The 15,828-nt window shown below is 47.2% G+C and overlaps 1 protein-coding gene across 2 annotated transcripts in view; it reads right to left on the bottom strand.

Moving 5' to 3' along the window:
• Positions 1–15,828, bottom strand: part of LOC135558953 (integrin alpha-6-like) — a 17,073-nt gene extending 1,245 nt beyond the window's left edge. Inside the window, exons 1-24 of one of the 2 annotated variants that reach the window (XM_064993201.1) lie at positions 15,447–15,828; positions 7,147–7,274; positions 6,942–7,021; positions 6,577–6,838; positions 5,914–6,045; positions 5,126–5,339; positions 4,693–4,886; positions 4,381–4,603; positions 4,159–4,248; positions 4,009–4,070; positions 3,703–3,866; positions 3,339–3,482; positions 3,070–3,185; positions 2,826–2,985; positions 2,634–2,717; positions 2,476–2,555; positions 2,309–2,386; positions 2,059–2,161; positions 1,765–1,941; positions 1,514–1,615; positions 1,292–1,402; positions 1,089–1,187; positions 878–1,003; positions 642–741 (exon numbers count right to left, since the gene is read on the bottom strand). In XM_064993201.1, coding sequence (XP_064849273.1) covers positions 667–741; positions 878–1,003; positions 1,089–1,187; positions 1,292–1,402; positions 1,514–1,615; positions 1,765–1,941; positions 2,059–2,161; positions 2,309–2,386; positions 2,476–2,555; positions 2,634–2,717; positions 2,826–2,985; positions 3,070–3,185; positions 3,339–3,482; positions 3,703–3,866; positions 4,009–4,070; positions 4,159–4,248; positions 4,381–4,603; positions 4,693–4,886; positions 5,126–5,339; positions 5,914–6,045; positions 6,577–6,838; positions 6,942–7,021; positions 7,147–7,274; positions 15,447–15,628 — 3,186 coding nt within the window. In that variant the 5' untranslated portion in view covers positions 15,629–15,828 and the 3' untranslated portion in view covers positions 642–666. The remainder of the gene's footprint in view (positions 1–641; positions 742–877; positions 1,004–1,088; positions 1,188–1,291; positions 1,403–1,513; positions 1,616–1,764; positions 1,942–2,058; positions 2,162–2,308; positions 2,387–2,475; positions 2,556–2,633; positions 2,718–2,825; positions 2,986–3,069; positions 3,186–3,338; positions 3,483–3,702; positions 3,867–4,008; positions 4,071–4,158; positions 4,249–4,380; positions 4,604–4,692; positions 4,887–5,125; positions 5,340–5,913; positions 6,046–6,576; positions 6,839–6,941; positions 7,022–7,146; positions 7,275–15,446) is intronic. The other variant, XM_064993200.1, reaches the window with a different exon arrangement.

Raw genomic sequence — 15,828 nt, 5'->3', positions numbered from 1 at the left:
ATGAAAAGTCTAAACAATGTTTGATTTTGGGGTGTGCTATCCCTTTAAGGGCAGAGATGTGAGTGAGGCTCTTGAACAGTAGGAGGCGATACAGAGCCATCGGTGGTCCGACATGCAGAAAGCTGTGATGTAGCAACGCCCCTATAAACCAGGCTGAGAGAGAACCACTTCAGAGCCTTCAGACAGGAAGTGCTTGAAGTTCCAATGGCGACCACAGAAGCAGAAACCAGAGGCGGAGAGAGATGAAGACGGCAAGGACCAGCCCAGAAGGTCTTTGGAGCGATAGGAGAACAGTTCATATAGATGGCATAATGATTTTTCAACCAAAGTAAGCATTCATCCCACATGGCCATGCATGTAAACCGTCCATAACTCAACAACAACAACAGTTCGAAAGAAGACCATTTCCAAGCAGAAACGAGAAGTGCTTTTCTACAGCAACCTGTCAGCGGAGCCCTGTAACATTCTGTTCCATCCGTTCCCTCGTCATAGCCATTGCATTTGATTTCATAGCTCTGAGCCCCTTAACTGCTCGATCATTAGCGAAAGCGTTTCCCCCCTTCAGCGATAGTTAGTCTGCCACTGTCTCCGTCCATCCTCTGTGCCCCCGGGCATGTATAGGTGGGTATAGATGCGTTTACCCCAGAGACAGCGTCTCGCCCTCTTTTACGCATCAGAAGACGTCAATCTCTCTTTGTCAGAGGGTGGCACATCCTCTTTCTTTTTCCCGAAGAAACCGCACTAAAGAGAAGCAATTGCATTAGTGTGTGTGTGTGTGTGTGTGTGTGTGTGTGTGTGTGTGTGTGTGTGTGTGTGTGTGTATTCATACTGTATATACTGTAAACAGTGACATTTATCCGAGCTCTTCTAGTCTTACCTTCCACAGCAGGAAGACCAGCAGGCCGAGCAGCAGCAGCCCTAACAAGATGGCTACCAGGATGATCCACCATGGGAGTCCTCCGTACTGAGCCACACGACGCTCTGGGAACACCGTCACTCTCACCTGAGAATAGACAACATCAATAGAAAGTCAACGGAAAGGGAAATGTGGGTTTTTGTGTGTTCGAAATGTGAAACTAGCCAAGTACCTGTGTCTCTGCGTTCCTCAGGACCATGTTTTTGGCTGCTCCGTCCACTCTGAGAGAGGCTTTCACTATCACGTCCAGATAGTTCAGCTTGGAGTACTCCTGTTGGGAAACACAGAGGGAGGTGAGCGTGGACAGGAACACATGGTGCAGTCAAATAGCAGAGGGAGGTGCAGTCAAATAGCAGAGGGAGGTGCGTGTCTTACCTCCAGGAATGTGCTGTTCCAGAGGCGAGATCTGAGCAGGATGACTGCATTACTGTCTAGGCCCTGAAGGGGGCAGCGAATCTCCACACACTTTGCCCCGTCCTCACACGACTGTAACACACACACACACACACACACACACACACACACTTCACAGTAGAGCTCGTATACGACTAATAACACATTTAAACGTTGAGCTACTGAGAGAGAAGGTTGTGTTACCAAAGTAGTGTATTTCCTCTTGTCAGTCAGTCGTGCGATGGTTCCCTCCTGAGGTTTGTCTGTCTCCACCACGGCTCGTCTCCTCCTGGTGCTGCTCGGCTCCTAAACAGAGTGTGACAGAAGATCATTCGGAACAAACATTCCCTTGGTGAGAACAACAGAGGTAATTGTACTGGGACCGTCAGTTTGTTTGCTTTGGGACCAGAAAGGTCCAAGGAGATTGGAGTTTGACCACTGCAGTGTTTCCTAACCTCTTTGACGGCGAGGGAGTTGATCTCTCTCTCAGGGGAGCAGGTGATCTGTTCCAGACCTCTGGAGTCGATCTTCATGAGGTACAGGAGCCACTTCCCCTCCACCGTCTCCTTTGGCCAATTGACGATCAGGGCGGCGCTGCCGTATGTCTTCAGGGGCTTCCCCAGGTTAATCACCTGTCAATCAAAAAGGCAGTCAAAGGACAGGTGAGTTCAGTTTATAGTGAAATACAAAATGCACCCGTTTGATAATGATGTCATTATTCCGGAAAAGAAGCAAACGAATAGGCTTACCCTGAACTCGTACTCGATGGGGCTGCCGATGTCTCCTTCGGAATTCATGGCGCTCTCACCTTTGACCTCTCCAGTAAAGTAGACCTGGGAGGGCTTGGCAACTCTGGGAAAACAAGAAACACAATGTGAACACAAACATCGTCATGATCACGCTCCGATGCTGGGAGGTGCGACAACACATTTGGTTCCCACGTGTAAAAGCACATCAAAGCACATCAAAGTAAGCAACTGGCAAATCATATCGTTGTACCCTGTGAGGGACAGCAGCAGCTCGATCACCACTTTGGCCTTGGCCTTGACTCTGGCCACGTTTTGCTGGTCACTCGTTCTGAAAGGTCAGAGGTCAAATCAGCACCGTTGGTCAAATGTAGCCGTGCAGTATCTCATCGCAGAGGGAGGCGGGCAGCGTATACTCACGTCTCCAGCTTCAGGTCTACCTCCAGCTCTGTGGTGTTCAGAGAGATGCCTGCTGTGCTCAAGATGATGTAGAACGTCGCCTAAAACACACAGACGGATACGTCAGCGGGCGCACGCCCTTTTCTCTGGTGATGGTGATCGGCCTCGGTGTCTCTTACCTCTGAGCCTCGCTTGAAGGGGTTCCCCAGCTCACAGTCTGCCTGAGAGCCGTTCGTATTGGTCACACAGATCACCTGCTTGTCCTGCAATCGACAAAACAGCCAGTCACAACTCGGTAACCGGTCTGAAGAACGGAAGAGGGGCAAGTAGCGAGAGAGGGCGTGTGACAGAAGAGGAGAGGTGTCACTTACCGCGTTGGGTGCAGAGCGGGAGGCAGAGTAGGAGAGCGAGGGGGGGAAGGAGGCAACCAACACCGCCTCATGGGCATCATCTCCATTCTGGTTGGTCACCGTGATCTCCAGGGCGATGTCCTTCTGGTCGCTAAGGGAGACTACCGGCACCCCATCCTCCCTGCAAGGACACCGGCAGATTATGTCAGCGTTGATTCCACTCACCCAGGTGTTGGGTAGTGACAGGTTAATGTGTTCTACTCACACAGGTAGTGGATGGAAGACGTCCTTGTTGGGCTCTCTGTAGCAGAAGCGATGCTGGAGCTGTACGTTGCTCTGACACACATTATCACTGCCACAGCCCTCCTTCAGGAAGCTCACCTACACACACAGGGAACAGCATGCCGATCAGACAGACTCACACTAGACCAGAGTGAACGGGCTTTAGAGCAGGCCATGGTTGCAAAACTGTTGTCACATAGGTCGATCCGAAGCTGGCCAATAGGAGACTGTGTTACGGTTGTTATTGGTCACCTCAGCGCGGGCCGTGATAGGCTCGTTGGAGTCGAGGATGGGCGGGAGTTCTGGGAGCGCTCTTCTTTTCCTTTTGGAGTTCTTTATCTCCACGGTAACGTCGACGGGGATTCCCCTGAGCTTGTCCTTAATGTTCTCCTGTAGGTGACAGACACACAGAGTACAGATAAGAGATACGTGGTATATCACTGGTATATCACTGGCAAAGGACAGAGGAGACTGATTCTTGTCCATATTTTTCCCGCAAGGTTGGTGAAAGACCGTCTTGAGATATCGATCTCTTCCTTCCCCTCTTGCTACCCGTTCCTCTTTTTTACTGTTAGCAGTGTCACGAGTCGTGCGAGTTGAGATCTAGTACCTGTAGTGTGAGTCTGGCGGTGATACACTCCTTCTTGCCCTGCCCACTGAGGATGAGAACACCGGTGGACTGGTAGTCGTTGACGTCGCTGGAACGCGTGGAGAAGGTCACTCTGGGAGGGAGACCCTTCTTCCGACGCTCCGCCTCCGCCTCAAAGGAGTACGCCACCGCTGAGGAGGGGAGAGAGAACGAGAGAGAGGGGAAGAGAGCAGAGAGAGAGGTGGAGAAAGAGAGGGACAGTTACTATTGCATACTGATCTAAGGCCGAAAAAGCCTACTGTAGAAATCATAACACAAAAGGTGTTGTCTTACTCAGTCTGGGGCTGTAGGATTTGGGGTTGGCGGTGTAGGAGAAGCAGGCTTCTACCTCCAAGCTGGAAACACATCAAGTCATTTGTATTTATGAATATGGCTTAAATGGTTTCTCATTGTCCATATTCTGCAGATAAACAGCACACTCACCAGATGCTGTTGCCACAGTTTTTCTTAGTCAGATCGATCTCCTTTGGCGTTGTCTTGACAACCTTCTGGATGCTAATGACCGGCCGAGTCCTGGAGTGACGTCACAGGGTCAAAGGTTTAAAGGTCAAGAAAGTGGCTCCCAAAAAAGAAGGTATTAACAAATGGAATGTAGAAATGCACAAACAAAACATTGTGGGGTAGATGACTGATTGCCATGGTTACCTATAGACGAACACAGAGTCGGAGAGAGATCCTACGGCCAGGTCAGGGTACGAGTTCCTGTCCAAGTCCATGTTACCAGCTAGAGAATAACCAAACAGCTTAGTCTCCGATGGCACCCCTGACAACACCTGTGCCGGTTTGATGTTGATGCCCTGAGCTGAGCCGTGGTAGATGAACACCTTCCCTGACCCACTGTCATAATAGGGTGCTCCCACAGCGATGTCTGGCAGAGAGAGAGAGTCAGGATTACACACCGTCTACACACACACAAAGGCAAAGACAGATTTATCAACACACACACGCGCCCCTTACCCTGATAGCCGTCCAGGTTGAGATCTCCCAGGTTTTCTACGGCCAGTCCGAACATGGAGTCCCGAGGTCCGTCTATCCTGGTGGGCGTGACCTTACTCCAGTCTCCGCCCTTGTTAACGTAGACATAAATGGCTCCGCCTACCTCCCCGTCCTTCTCAAAAAACTGCGGGGCTCCCACCACGATGTCCTCCCACCTAGAGCCAGAGAGACCGAGAGGGAGCAAGAAATGATTTGGGAGGGGGAACAGAGAGAGATCGTCTCAGCACGGAGCTAGTCGCCTCAACTCCAAGATCATCCGAGAGGCTCGAGTCAAATTACATCCTCCCGCGTGGAGAGAAACTGCTTATGACGGGAAGGTGGACATGGGAAGGGCAGCGTATAGATTTGCCTCGTTGACGATCGGGAGAAAGAAGGAGAGACAAGCGAGACGTACCCGTCGCCAGTCAGATCCACCACAGCGAGGTCGTAGCCGAACGACGAGGCCAGCCCCTCCCCTTCCAGGATGTGCTCTGGTGACAACATGGTGGACGCTTCGGTCTCCTTCTTTAGCAACACCACTGCCCCGCTGTGATTGGCTCTCGGGGCACCGGCGACCACGGTCAGCTGACCCTTCTTAGTGATGGCCTTCCCCGAGTCCAGAGAGAAGCCTGATAGGAGAGACATAATCAATCAATCAATGAATGAGTCAGTGTACACCGACTCATTCCCAAAACATGAATGATCTCATCCATATGCCGCTAGGTGTTGTACAGATTCACTGTTCTCTCTATCACGTGGACATGTTCAAGCCCAGTTGGTTGGAGGTTGAGGTGATTTATAGATCACCTCGACGTCATTGTAAATAAGAACGTGTTCTCAACTGACTTGCCTAGTTAAGTAAGGTTCAATAAAAATAAAAACATTTTAAAAAACGACATAACACCCAGCTCAGGCTGATCCTCATGACGAGCACAATATTTCACCGCCCATGATGATAACTAGTGCACAGAGTCATTCGATTGGTTATGGAGAGCATGATGTCATCGCGCAGGAAGTAATACAAACCTAAGTAGCTATTGGCCCGTTATGTCGGTCTCCATAGCAATCTGAGGAGGAAGTGACTTGTACACAAACTGTTTCAACTCTGGAGCTGGACACGGTGGTCGTGAAGAGCACACCTGGACCCACAGAGAGGAGGGCGAGAGAGAGGAACGAGGGGCGAAAGGGTTTAGATGTACCTACCCAAGTAACTGTTAGCGGGCACAGGGACCAGGTCTGGGTCTAACCGGTTCTCATCGCCCACCTCATAGGGCCCGTCGTCATAGAAGCCCATCTCCAACAGAGTGTTGTTCTTCTGCTCTACTCTCACCACCCCTGGAGGGATAGAGGGATGGGGGGGATGGAGGGATGGCGGGGGTGAGGAAGTGAAGGGGAACATGGAGATGATAAGACGAGGAGAAAAATCTCAACACAAGCAAATAATGAATGGAAGAACAGTAACTTAAAAACATGAAACATCATGAGCTGAATTTTTTTTTTTTTTTGAATTTTGGGGGGTGATGTTATGTACACGATGACATGACCCTAATCTAAAAAAAAAATATGTTTTATCAGTATGGTTTTGCTACCAGAGGTCACAGTGGTTCATAGATTCAAGGAAGGGGCCATGTAGACTGGGCTAATCTAATCTACCTAACCCTGGCCTAACCCTGACCTTATCCCCTAACCCCGACCTCTAGCCCCTGAGCTGGACCTCATAGATCTGAAAGGATGAGATAGGTGTAAGCAACATGGTCCATCTACCCCTCTGGTAGGCGTTTCCCGTATTGTCCACACCAATCTGATCCTTTCAGATTAATGACAAGTGTTTGATTTCAGACATACACACTCCCGCTCTCCACCCACCTTTCCAGTTGTACGCTCCAGGGGCACCGAATACCAGGTAGTGGTAGTCCCTAGTGAAGGTGGCAGACAGACCCTGTTGGCATGAACCAAACCTCTCATGGCCACGTGCCCGCCCCTCACAGAACCTCCAGTTCCCTCCGTCCTCATCAGACTCGGTACCGATGGTCAGGTCCTGGCTCAGCACGTAACACCGCCCTGTGATGTCACGTGACTCCTGGGCTGTGTTCACAAACAGACGCCGCTGGTAGCGATGGGCACACGTCTGGAGGGGGAGGGAGGGGGAGAGAGAGAGAGAGATTGGTTAACAGAGCTTTCAATCAGGTCAATAATTTAACCCACTCATGTACACACGCACACACACTTACCACAATCTTTCCTCCCGGTCCCTGGCTGTTTACTGTTACACCCATCCATTGGTTCTCCTTACTCTCTGTGTTCACGTCCTCTGCACACACAGAAATCATCAAATCTTGATCAACTGCTGAATATCTAGTGATTGCCTTATAAGGACTTGTGTGGACAGCCGACGACCGAAAATGTGTGTGTGCGTGTGTTTAGAGGTGAGCTCACCATCGTTGTCGAACTGCACTCGGCTACAGCTGGAGGAAGTGGAAGCTGTGTCGCAGTTGTAGAGTCCTCCTGTGATCTTTGCCTTCTGACCTCTCAGAGCTTTGGCCCTTGGAGCACCAACCAGCAACCTGTAACACACACCACAAGGCCATGTTTGAATACAGGAAACACACACACACACAAATATTACAACATGACTGACACACACATCACTCCCTGTCCATGTCTGATCCACATTTTACAAAGCGGTCATCATTCAAACCACCACCATACACCCATTATTATAAGAGGAAGCTACAGTCGGTGAGTAGATCAGGGCCAATGTGGAGTCCTACACTTTGACACCTGCGATAATCTTAACCAGCCTGTCAGCAGCTCTCGGCACTCCCCCCTCACTTTCCCCCTGAGTCACACAGCATCTCCCTTTCAACAGAGAACATCAGAGAGTGTCTCTCACACACACACACACACATGCACGCACTCAATCAAACTGCTGTTCCCATGATCTGCCCCCTCCCTCCCCCGAACCCCTCAGACAAAGATCGCTTTCATGATTGGACAGAACTGCGACTCAGTGATAACATTCATCCACAAAGGGTGGGCACACACAAGAAAAAGTGGAATGGAGACACACACATGCACACTCAAGAGTGGACACACACACACACACTCCAGGGAGGGGCCACACTCACTGGATGTCTTTATGGAACCACAGACAAGAGGGGCTCTTAGAGAGGGGTCACAGCCACCACACCCCAGTACCCACGATGCATTACTCAAGGTTTCCCACAGCAGCATATCGAAGTTCCCCATCACTGTATGTGTGTGTGTGTGTGTGTGTGTGTGTTGATAAATCGTCAGTCATGAAATGAACTGAAGCTTTGTAAGGAGTTCAATGCATAGAAATGCGTAATGCCTTGTCGTACAAATCACATGGTTTTAGCGCAGGCCTGTTTTACCTTGTATCTATTTGTAAACCTTGCTGTGATTTTGGGATAGGCCATTTGTCATGTTCATGGATTTCAGTTTGCATTGATTGCTATGTGACCTTGAAAAACTCTCACCCAAGGGTCTTTCATCAAAAGGATTTTAAAAAAGCCATACTAGATTGATTTCTATGGTTTAAGTACTCGATGAGATTAAGAAAACCCCACCTGTTTTGAACACAACTCGTATTCATCCTTACGTGGGTGAACAGAGGTGTGTTTGGGGTCAAGGGGCCTTTAATGTGGTTAACTCATTAAGAGCGAGAAAGACAGAGATAGGGGAGAGATCACTCTGCTTGAACAGAGCTATGCTCAATCATGAGGCATCAAAGCCAAAGGAACTGAATAATATTAAGAAATGCTATAGATGGAAGGAAAATAGTGTGGAAATCTGCCAAAAAACTATTAGGCAAAAACAAATTCAATCCCTTCTTGACAATTTCCTGGACAAAAGGTTTCATTGTAATAGTGAAGGTATAAACTTGACAGTAGAAAATCTAAACAGTATATTTGACCTCTCAGCTTCCCTAACAAATCAAAACATTTCAAGCAGACAACCTAAGAAAATGAACAACAATGACAACTGGTTTAACGAAGATTGCAAAAACCTAAGAAAGAAATTGAGAAACCTGTCTAACCAAAAACATAGAGACCCAGAAAACCTGTGTCTATGCCTTCAGTATGGTGAATCACTAAAACAATACAGAAATACACTACGGAAAAAGAAGGAACAGCAGGTCAGAAATCTGCTCAATGTAATTGAAGAATCCATAGAATCTAACCACTTCTGGGAAAATTGGAAAACACTAAACAAACAACATGGAAATCTATGGATAAACCACGTATCCAATCTTTTTTGGCTAAATAAAAATGACCAAATACAAATCTTATAATCAACTATTAAAGATTCCTGTCTTTACGGTTTCTACCAGAACCCACTGGACTCTCCAATTACATTGACTGAACTACATGACAAAATACAAACCCTCCAACCCAAAAAGGCCTGTAGTGTTGACGGTATCCTCAATGAAATGATCATAAATACAGACCACATACTCCAATTGGCTATACTTAACAAGTTTAACATCCTCCTCAGCTCTGGCAACTTCCCCAATATGTGGAACGAAGGACTGACGTTGAGGGCATGTCCTGTTAAACCTTGCTAATGCTTTTGTACTAAAACATCCGTCTTTAAAGCCTAGGCATTGGGCTTGAGCTAGTTTCTTTAACAAACTCATATAAGTTGGAAAAGTGTGCGTGCACATTAATACGAGGCCTGCTATAACTGTTCTCTGTGTGTAGCATGACACCATGATGTCTGGTCTCTCAGCCAAGAGCTGACAGAAACTCACTGGTTCCTCTTAAGTTGACTGGGGACAAAACATTTTGTTGATGATCTACTTCACTTGCTCGTACACATATGTTTCCCATGCCAATAAAGCCCCTCGAATTGAATTTGAATTGAGACAGGAAAAAGAGAGCGGGAGAGAGTCATGTGGGTGCTGACTCCTCTGGGCCTCAGTGGAGATTTCCCAGAGTGGAGAGAACATGTGGAGGGAGGGGGAGAATAGAGTGAGTGAAAATAAATGAATGGAATCGTGCCCAGGTAATTAAACGACTGCTCCAACACTGATCTGAGAACAATGAGCATCCTTCATGTTGCCCCCTGCTATACATACACTAACAGGAAGTCAGGAGAATAGGCCGAAGGAAGAGGCATCCCCTTAGCCACGCCCACACGGTCATTTGGTGAACCCTGTGGTTCCTTGGGTTCAGACTACACTCAAGGTACAAGTTGCCACTTAACCACAGGTCTAGGATCACATTACCCTCCTCAAAATCCTACCCTAGAACATTAGGGGATGAGAAAAGAGCTGACCCTGCATCAGTGGTTAGGAACAACTTGGACCTACTCCTCAGACTACGCTGCGCGGCACATCATGGTTTATAACTACATAGATAAATTATCCAGGTATACACAGTGGTTGCAGTAAAAGTATATGAATGTTTGAATTGTACGTGGTCTCAATTGTTTATTGATGTCTGGGCAATGTAACGCGTGCGAGGCCCATTACCCAGTAGCCTGCCACTGGTAGTAAAACAGGGAGTGTGTGAGAGGGAGACAGGGAGTGTGAAGAGAGGGAGTGTGTATTGTTCTACTGATAATGGCTAACGACACAGCTGCTTCTCCAATCATTCACCACATGTACAGGAAGTAGAGAATAAAATCCACAGGAAGGACAAAGATAAACATCCAGTGTGTGTGTGCGCGCGCGTTAGGTTAAAGTTTAGGGGTAGGGTTTGGAAAAATAGGACTTTTTAATGCTTCAAACATTTTTACTCCCCAAAAAATAAAGCTGTGTGTGTGTGTATGAACAAACAACACAGCAAAGGAAAACAGTAGAAACCACCATTCTCTCTCTCTCTCTCTCTTTTCACAAACACACAATGAGGCCAAACAGCCTACAGCCGAAAGAAACAGAGAAACACCAAATCGAGGAACTATATGCACCACCACATCTTGTTACCAAGCAACTATGGATCAACATCAGTGAAACTTTCAGAACATTTCAGTTCTAAATGGATCCCAGAACATTTTACAGAACCCTAATGAATTCCAGAACTCTTGACATTTTAACGCCAAGTTCTCTATGCTCCTTGCCAGGACTGATATGAACCCAGGGTTGTGTTAATGAGAGTACGCCGTAACAAAGCACTTTGTGCTTCTTATTGGATAAGTTCAGGTAGTCCCTCCCTGTTTCAGTCCGTTTCCTTCCATTTGGTACCTAGTACCAGGTCTGTGTGGGAGACAGACAGCATGGCTTGAGTAACTGACCGACAGTGTGTATTTGGTGCCCAGCTGTAAAAGGTGATTTATGCTGTCAGCATTCCTCCAGACATCCCTCCACCACTCCTCAGCTTTGATGTTGGCTAACTTGAGCTAACCTGGATCAGCCTGCAGGCAGGAGAGAACGGGCAGACAAAGAGGTGCGTGCGCGTGCACGTGATCATTTTTTCACATGCTGTACATGTAACGTAGTCCAACAACAACAACAAAATGTAGCAATAAAATATTGCATACAATTAGCACTTTTTTTCCCAGGACTCTGAACTCTAACCCTAACCTTCCCACTAAAATCAATATCCTATCTATGCAGGATCTGAGAGATCAAAGATCTGTCGCACATAGGAACCTCACAGCTCTACACCCTAGACATCCATCTATAGAACATGCTGGAAAGGATTCTCTCGCTCTCTCCCACACGTGCGTTGTACCTCCCATACACTTTCACTAAGACGCTCTCTCTACTTCTACCTCAGTCTCTTTGTCACAGCCTTCCCTCCTCTCTCGTTCTCTCTGTGACACTTTATTACTTTCTCCCACACAGAGAGAAGCCCCAACTCTCTGCAGTTGTGACCGACTTTGGGACCTAACCCACATGCACACAACCCCTTGCTCTTCGGCGTGTACGTGAGACACACAGACACACCTGAACCCACCCCCCACAGACCCGTGCCAAACAGATCCCTCCATTGCCTGCAGGTATCAACAAACAAAAAAAGTGCACACAAAACACACACACCTGTGAGGCACGGGCTCAGTTTGGCGGAACGGGAGCAACCGTTCAGGTGTGGCACAGACGTATGACTCACCTTTCACACACACACACACTCTAGATTCCCCGGAAACACCCCCCAGACAGCACAGACAGTCTGGAATCCTGATCTACTGAGGTAGGCAGGTAAGAAGTGTAGCCTCTGGCAGCATTACATACTGTGTATATCATGATGACGTATGGCTGCCAAGTTTAGTGTGCTGTACACTGGAGAATCCACTCGCCCAAGGTCAGTCAACGGTGACCATTGTGGATTTCAACTCCTGCAGTGCATGTCTGTGTGTGTGTGTGTGTGTGTGTGTGTGTGTGTGTGTGTGTGTGTGTGTGTGTTGTGTGTGTGTGTGTGTGTGTGTGCATGCATGCGTGCCTGTGTACACAGTATGTGTGAGTTTGCGTGTGCGTACAGTTTGTTACCAACAATGTGCCGACTCACGCGGAAACAGTTACAAAAGACCAGGAAGGCCTCATAGCTTCTAATACACAGACTGCACTGCATCAGTCACCACTTTAACACCACAACCCCCCCCCCCCGCACACACACACACACACCTCTCACTGCTGAATAGGCACACACATACTCTGCGACGCTGTACAGATGCGCCCACACACATACACACTATCACTTGGCTGTTCATGCATGCACTGATGTCTAAGGCCAGCATTTTGCCCATAATTTAGGTTAGGATTTGGGGACGTATGACTCAGACCTGCTGATTCAGTGTTAATGAGAGACATGTCCTGAGGTCATATGGAACAGAAACAGGCTTTTAGAGTCTGTGTTCCTGAAAGGTACAGTGGATTCGGAAAGTACTCAGACCCCTTGACTTTCCCCCACATTTTGTTAGGTTACGGGCTTATTTTCCCTCCTCAATCTACACGCAAGACCCCATAATGACAAAGCAAAAACAGATTTTTAGAAATGTTTGCAAATGTATAAAAATACAAATAAAAACTGAAACATAACATTTATATAAGTATTCAGACCCTTTACTCAGTACTTTGTTGAAGAACCGTTGGCAGCATTTACAGCATCAAGTCTTCTTGGGTATGACACTACAGGCTTGGCACACCTGTATTTGGGGAGGTTCTCCCATTCTTCTTTGCAGATCCTCTCAATCTCTGTCAGGTTGGATGGGGAGCATCGTTGCACAGCTATTTTCAGGTCTCTCCAGAGATGTTTGATTGGGTTCAAGACCGGGCTCTGGCTGGGTCAGTCAAAGACATTCAGAGACTTGTCCCGAAGCCACTCCTGCATTGTCTTGGCTGTGTGCTTAGAGTCGTTGTCCTGCTGGAAAGTGAACCCTCACCATAATCTGAGGTCTCATCAAGAATCTCTCTGTACTTTGCTCTTTCACTCGATCCTGACTAGTCTCGCAGTCCCTGCCGCTGAAAAACATCCCCACAGCATGACAGTGCCACCACCATTCTTCACTGTAGGGATGGTGCCAGACTTTCTTGTTTCTCATGGTGCCTTTTGGCAAACTCCAAGCGGGCTATCATGTGCCTTTTACTGAGGAGTGGCTTCCGTCTGGCCACTTTACCATAAAGGCCTGATTGGTCGAGTGCTGCAGAGATGGTTGTCCTTCCGGAAGGTTCTCCCATCTGCACAGAGGAACTCTGGAGCTCTTTCAGAGTGACCATCAGGTTCTTGGTCTCCTCCCTGACCAAGGCCCTTCTCCCCCGATTGCTCAGTTTGGCCTGGCGGCCAGCTCTAGGGAGAGTCTTGGTGGTTCCAAACTTCTTCCATTAAAGATTGATGGAGGCCACTGTGTTCTTGGGGACCTTCAATGCTTCAGAAAATGTTTGGTACCCTTCCCCAGATTCATGCCTCGACACAATCCTGTCTCAGAGCTTTACGGACAATTCCTTCGACCTCATGGCTTGGTTTTTGCTCCGACATGCACTGTCAACTGTGGGACCTGATATAGACAGGTGTGTGCCTTTCTAAATCATGTCCAATCAATTGAATTTACCACAGGATGACCAATGGAAACAGGATGCACCGGAGCTCAATGTTGAGTCTCATAGTAAAGGGTCTGAATACTTACGTAAATAAAAATCTGAAAACCTGTTCTCGCTTTGTTATTATAGGATATTGTGTGTAGATTGATGAGGGGGAAAAAAATGTTTTAATCCGTTGTAGAATAAGGCTTTAACGTAACAAAATGTGGAAAAAGTCAAGGGTTCTGAATACTTTCCGAATGCACTGTACATGGATTCAATTCCAAATCCATTTTTGATCCCTGTATAAACATCTGTCAGGTTTTCTACATGAGAGAACTCATTGAGGGAATCTCAGGGTATGAAATCTCAACCCTAATCTGAACTAGAACGTGTTTCTTTCTGTCTCTACCGCCTGACTGTTCACAGGGCTGACGACCACGTGCCTCTAATATAGACACAGACGAAAACTGGTACATTAAATTGTGTGTATGTGTGTGTATGTGTGTTCAGACAAGTTCAGGTCAGAACTAAGAAGGCCCGACCATTACAGAAAGTTACAGACCTAAGACTATAATGACTTCAACCCATTACATTCCACACCTTGTTTAAAAGGGTAGAATCTATTCTAAACACAAATCCATTCCAATGACTCGTCGTCCATAACAACAGGTCTAGAATAAGTATAGTCATTGAGCACATGATGTATAGAATGGGGTCTGGGGTGCAGACAGCTGATCCTAAGTCAGTAGTTAACCAGAGTGTTGAGGGCAGTTGAGGGATAGTCCTGCTGTGCTACAAGGAGCAGGGTGAAATTAGGCAGGAGATTGATGGTAAGACTACAGAAGGGTGTCACTTCTATTTCCCATGGTAGACAGCACATTGTTGGGGGGGTGCTGTCACTTGGCCAAAAGCAGTTATCTTCGAGGTCAACTAGACTGTCTGGAAATGTTAAGGCTCAGCTGGTTTGAGGTTAAAGACAATGATGTACAGTATATGGCTATACTGCCTAGTTAAATAATAAATAAATCAAATGTTTTTAAACATTTGCTTTCACACCATCTAACACTACTGCGACCCTGACTAACACAATGGCACAGTCCTTGCAGCTTGCCACGCCCATAGCCTAGGGACAAGGCTAACTTTTACAGTATTTGATCCAAGCGACAATGACATTCACCAGCTACAGTATGGGCTGGCTTTACTCTACTTTGAGGACACACGGCATGAGGTGCACATGACACGAGTGATGCAAATAATAATAGGATGCTGAGAACCATAAATACAATTATCCTAACAAGATCTGTGCCCAAGTGAGAATTCCCCAAAGGTCTATTTCTACCCGGAGCTAGTAAACATCTATAGAGCAGAGTAAGTGGTTTGGAATCATGAGACTTTTTTGTTTGTTGCCAAATTCATGACCTATAATGACATTGGAGCCGCGCACGGACAGGAACGAGCCTGCAAAGGGCAGCAAAAGCTGTAAAACTTACCCATAATTAACCCGTTACTAAAAACATGCCGATCTGAAACGTTAACAAAATGTCAAGACCAAAACAACCGGAAATCGGAGTTAATTAACTAATGAAAATGATTCCCGAATGAGGGGAACAATGATGTTGAGACGATAAACTTTTGCGATGAACCTGCGAGCCTTTGAAGTAATAACACTAGGCTACAGTAGCAACCACCTGTTAGCGGTTAACTCCGCAACTTAAACGGGGAAAAAATACAAATAAAAAATAAGGAGACTTACATTCTTTTATCCAACGGATTTAATTGCCAATGCATAGCCAGAGAGAAGCCGAAAAGGCTCCCGGGCTCTCCTTTCTTTTCAATGACGTTTTCTGTGTCCAGGTTGAAAGCCGATACGTGTGTCCATTCCAGGTGAAGGAGAAGCGAAAGATATGAGATACATTGTATAAATCTCAACCCCATTGCGGCGAAAGTGGTTTAATTCTGTGTGACTGAAAATGAACACCGTTATTTCTCCCGGTAACGCAGCCTGTTTGTTCCGGGGTATGGAACTCACGAACGAGTGAAGTGATGTCTGACTTTATGCTGGCTCTCTCGGGCTTTGGGTGGGATGTTGCACACTTGAAGCTCGTACCGCGCCCCTCCTACATCCCCACTTTCCC

The sequence above is a fragment of the Oncorhynchus masou genome, chromosome 17, assembly GCF_036934945.1.
Source record: "Oncorhynchus masou masou isolate Uvic2021 chromosome 17, UVic_Omas_1.1, whole genome shotgun sequence".
NCBI lineage: Eukaryota > Metazoa > Chordata > Actinopteri > Salmoniformes > Salmonidae > Oncorhynchus > Oncorhynchus masou.
Note: the sequence above shows the minus strand (reverse complement) of the source record. Positions and strands in the feature narration are given on the sequence as shown.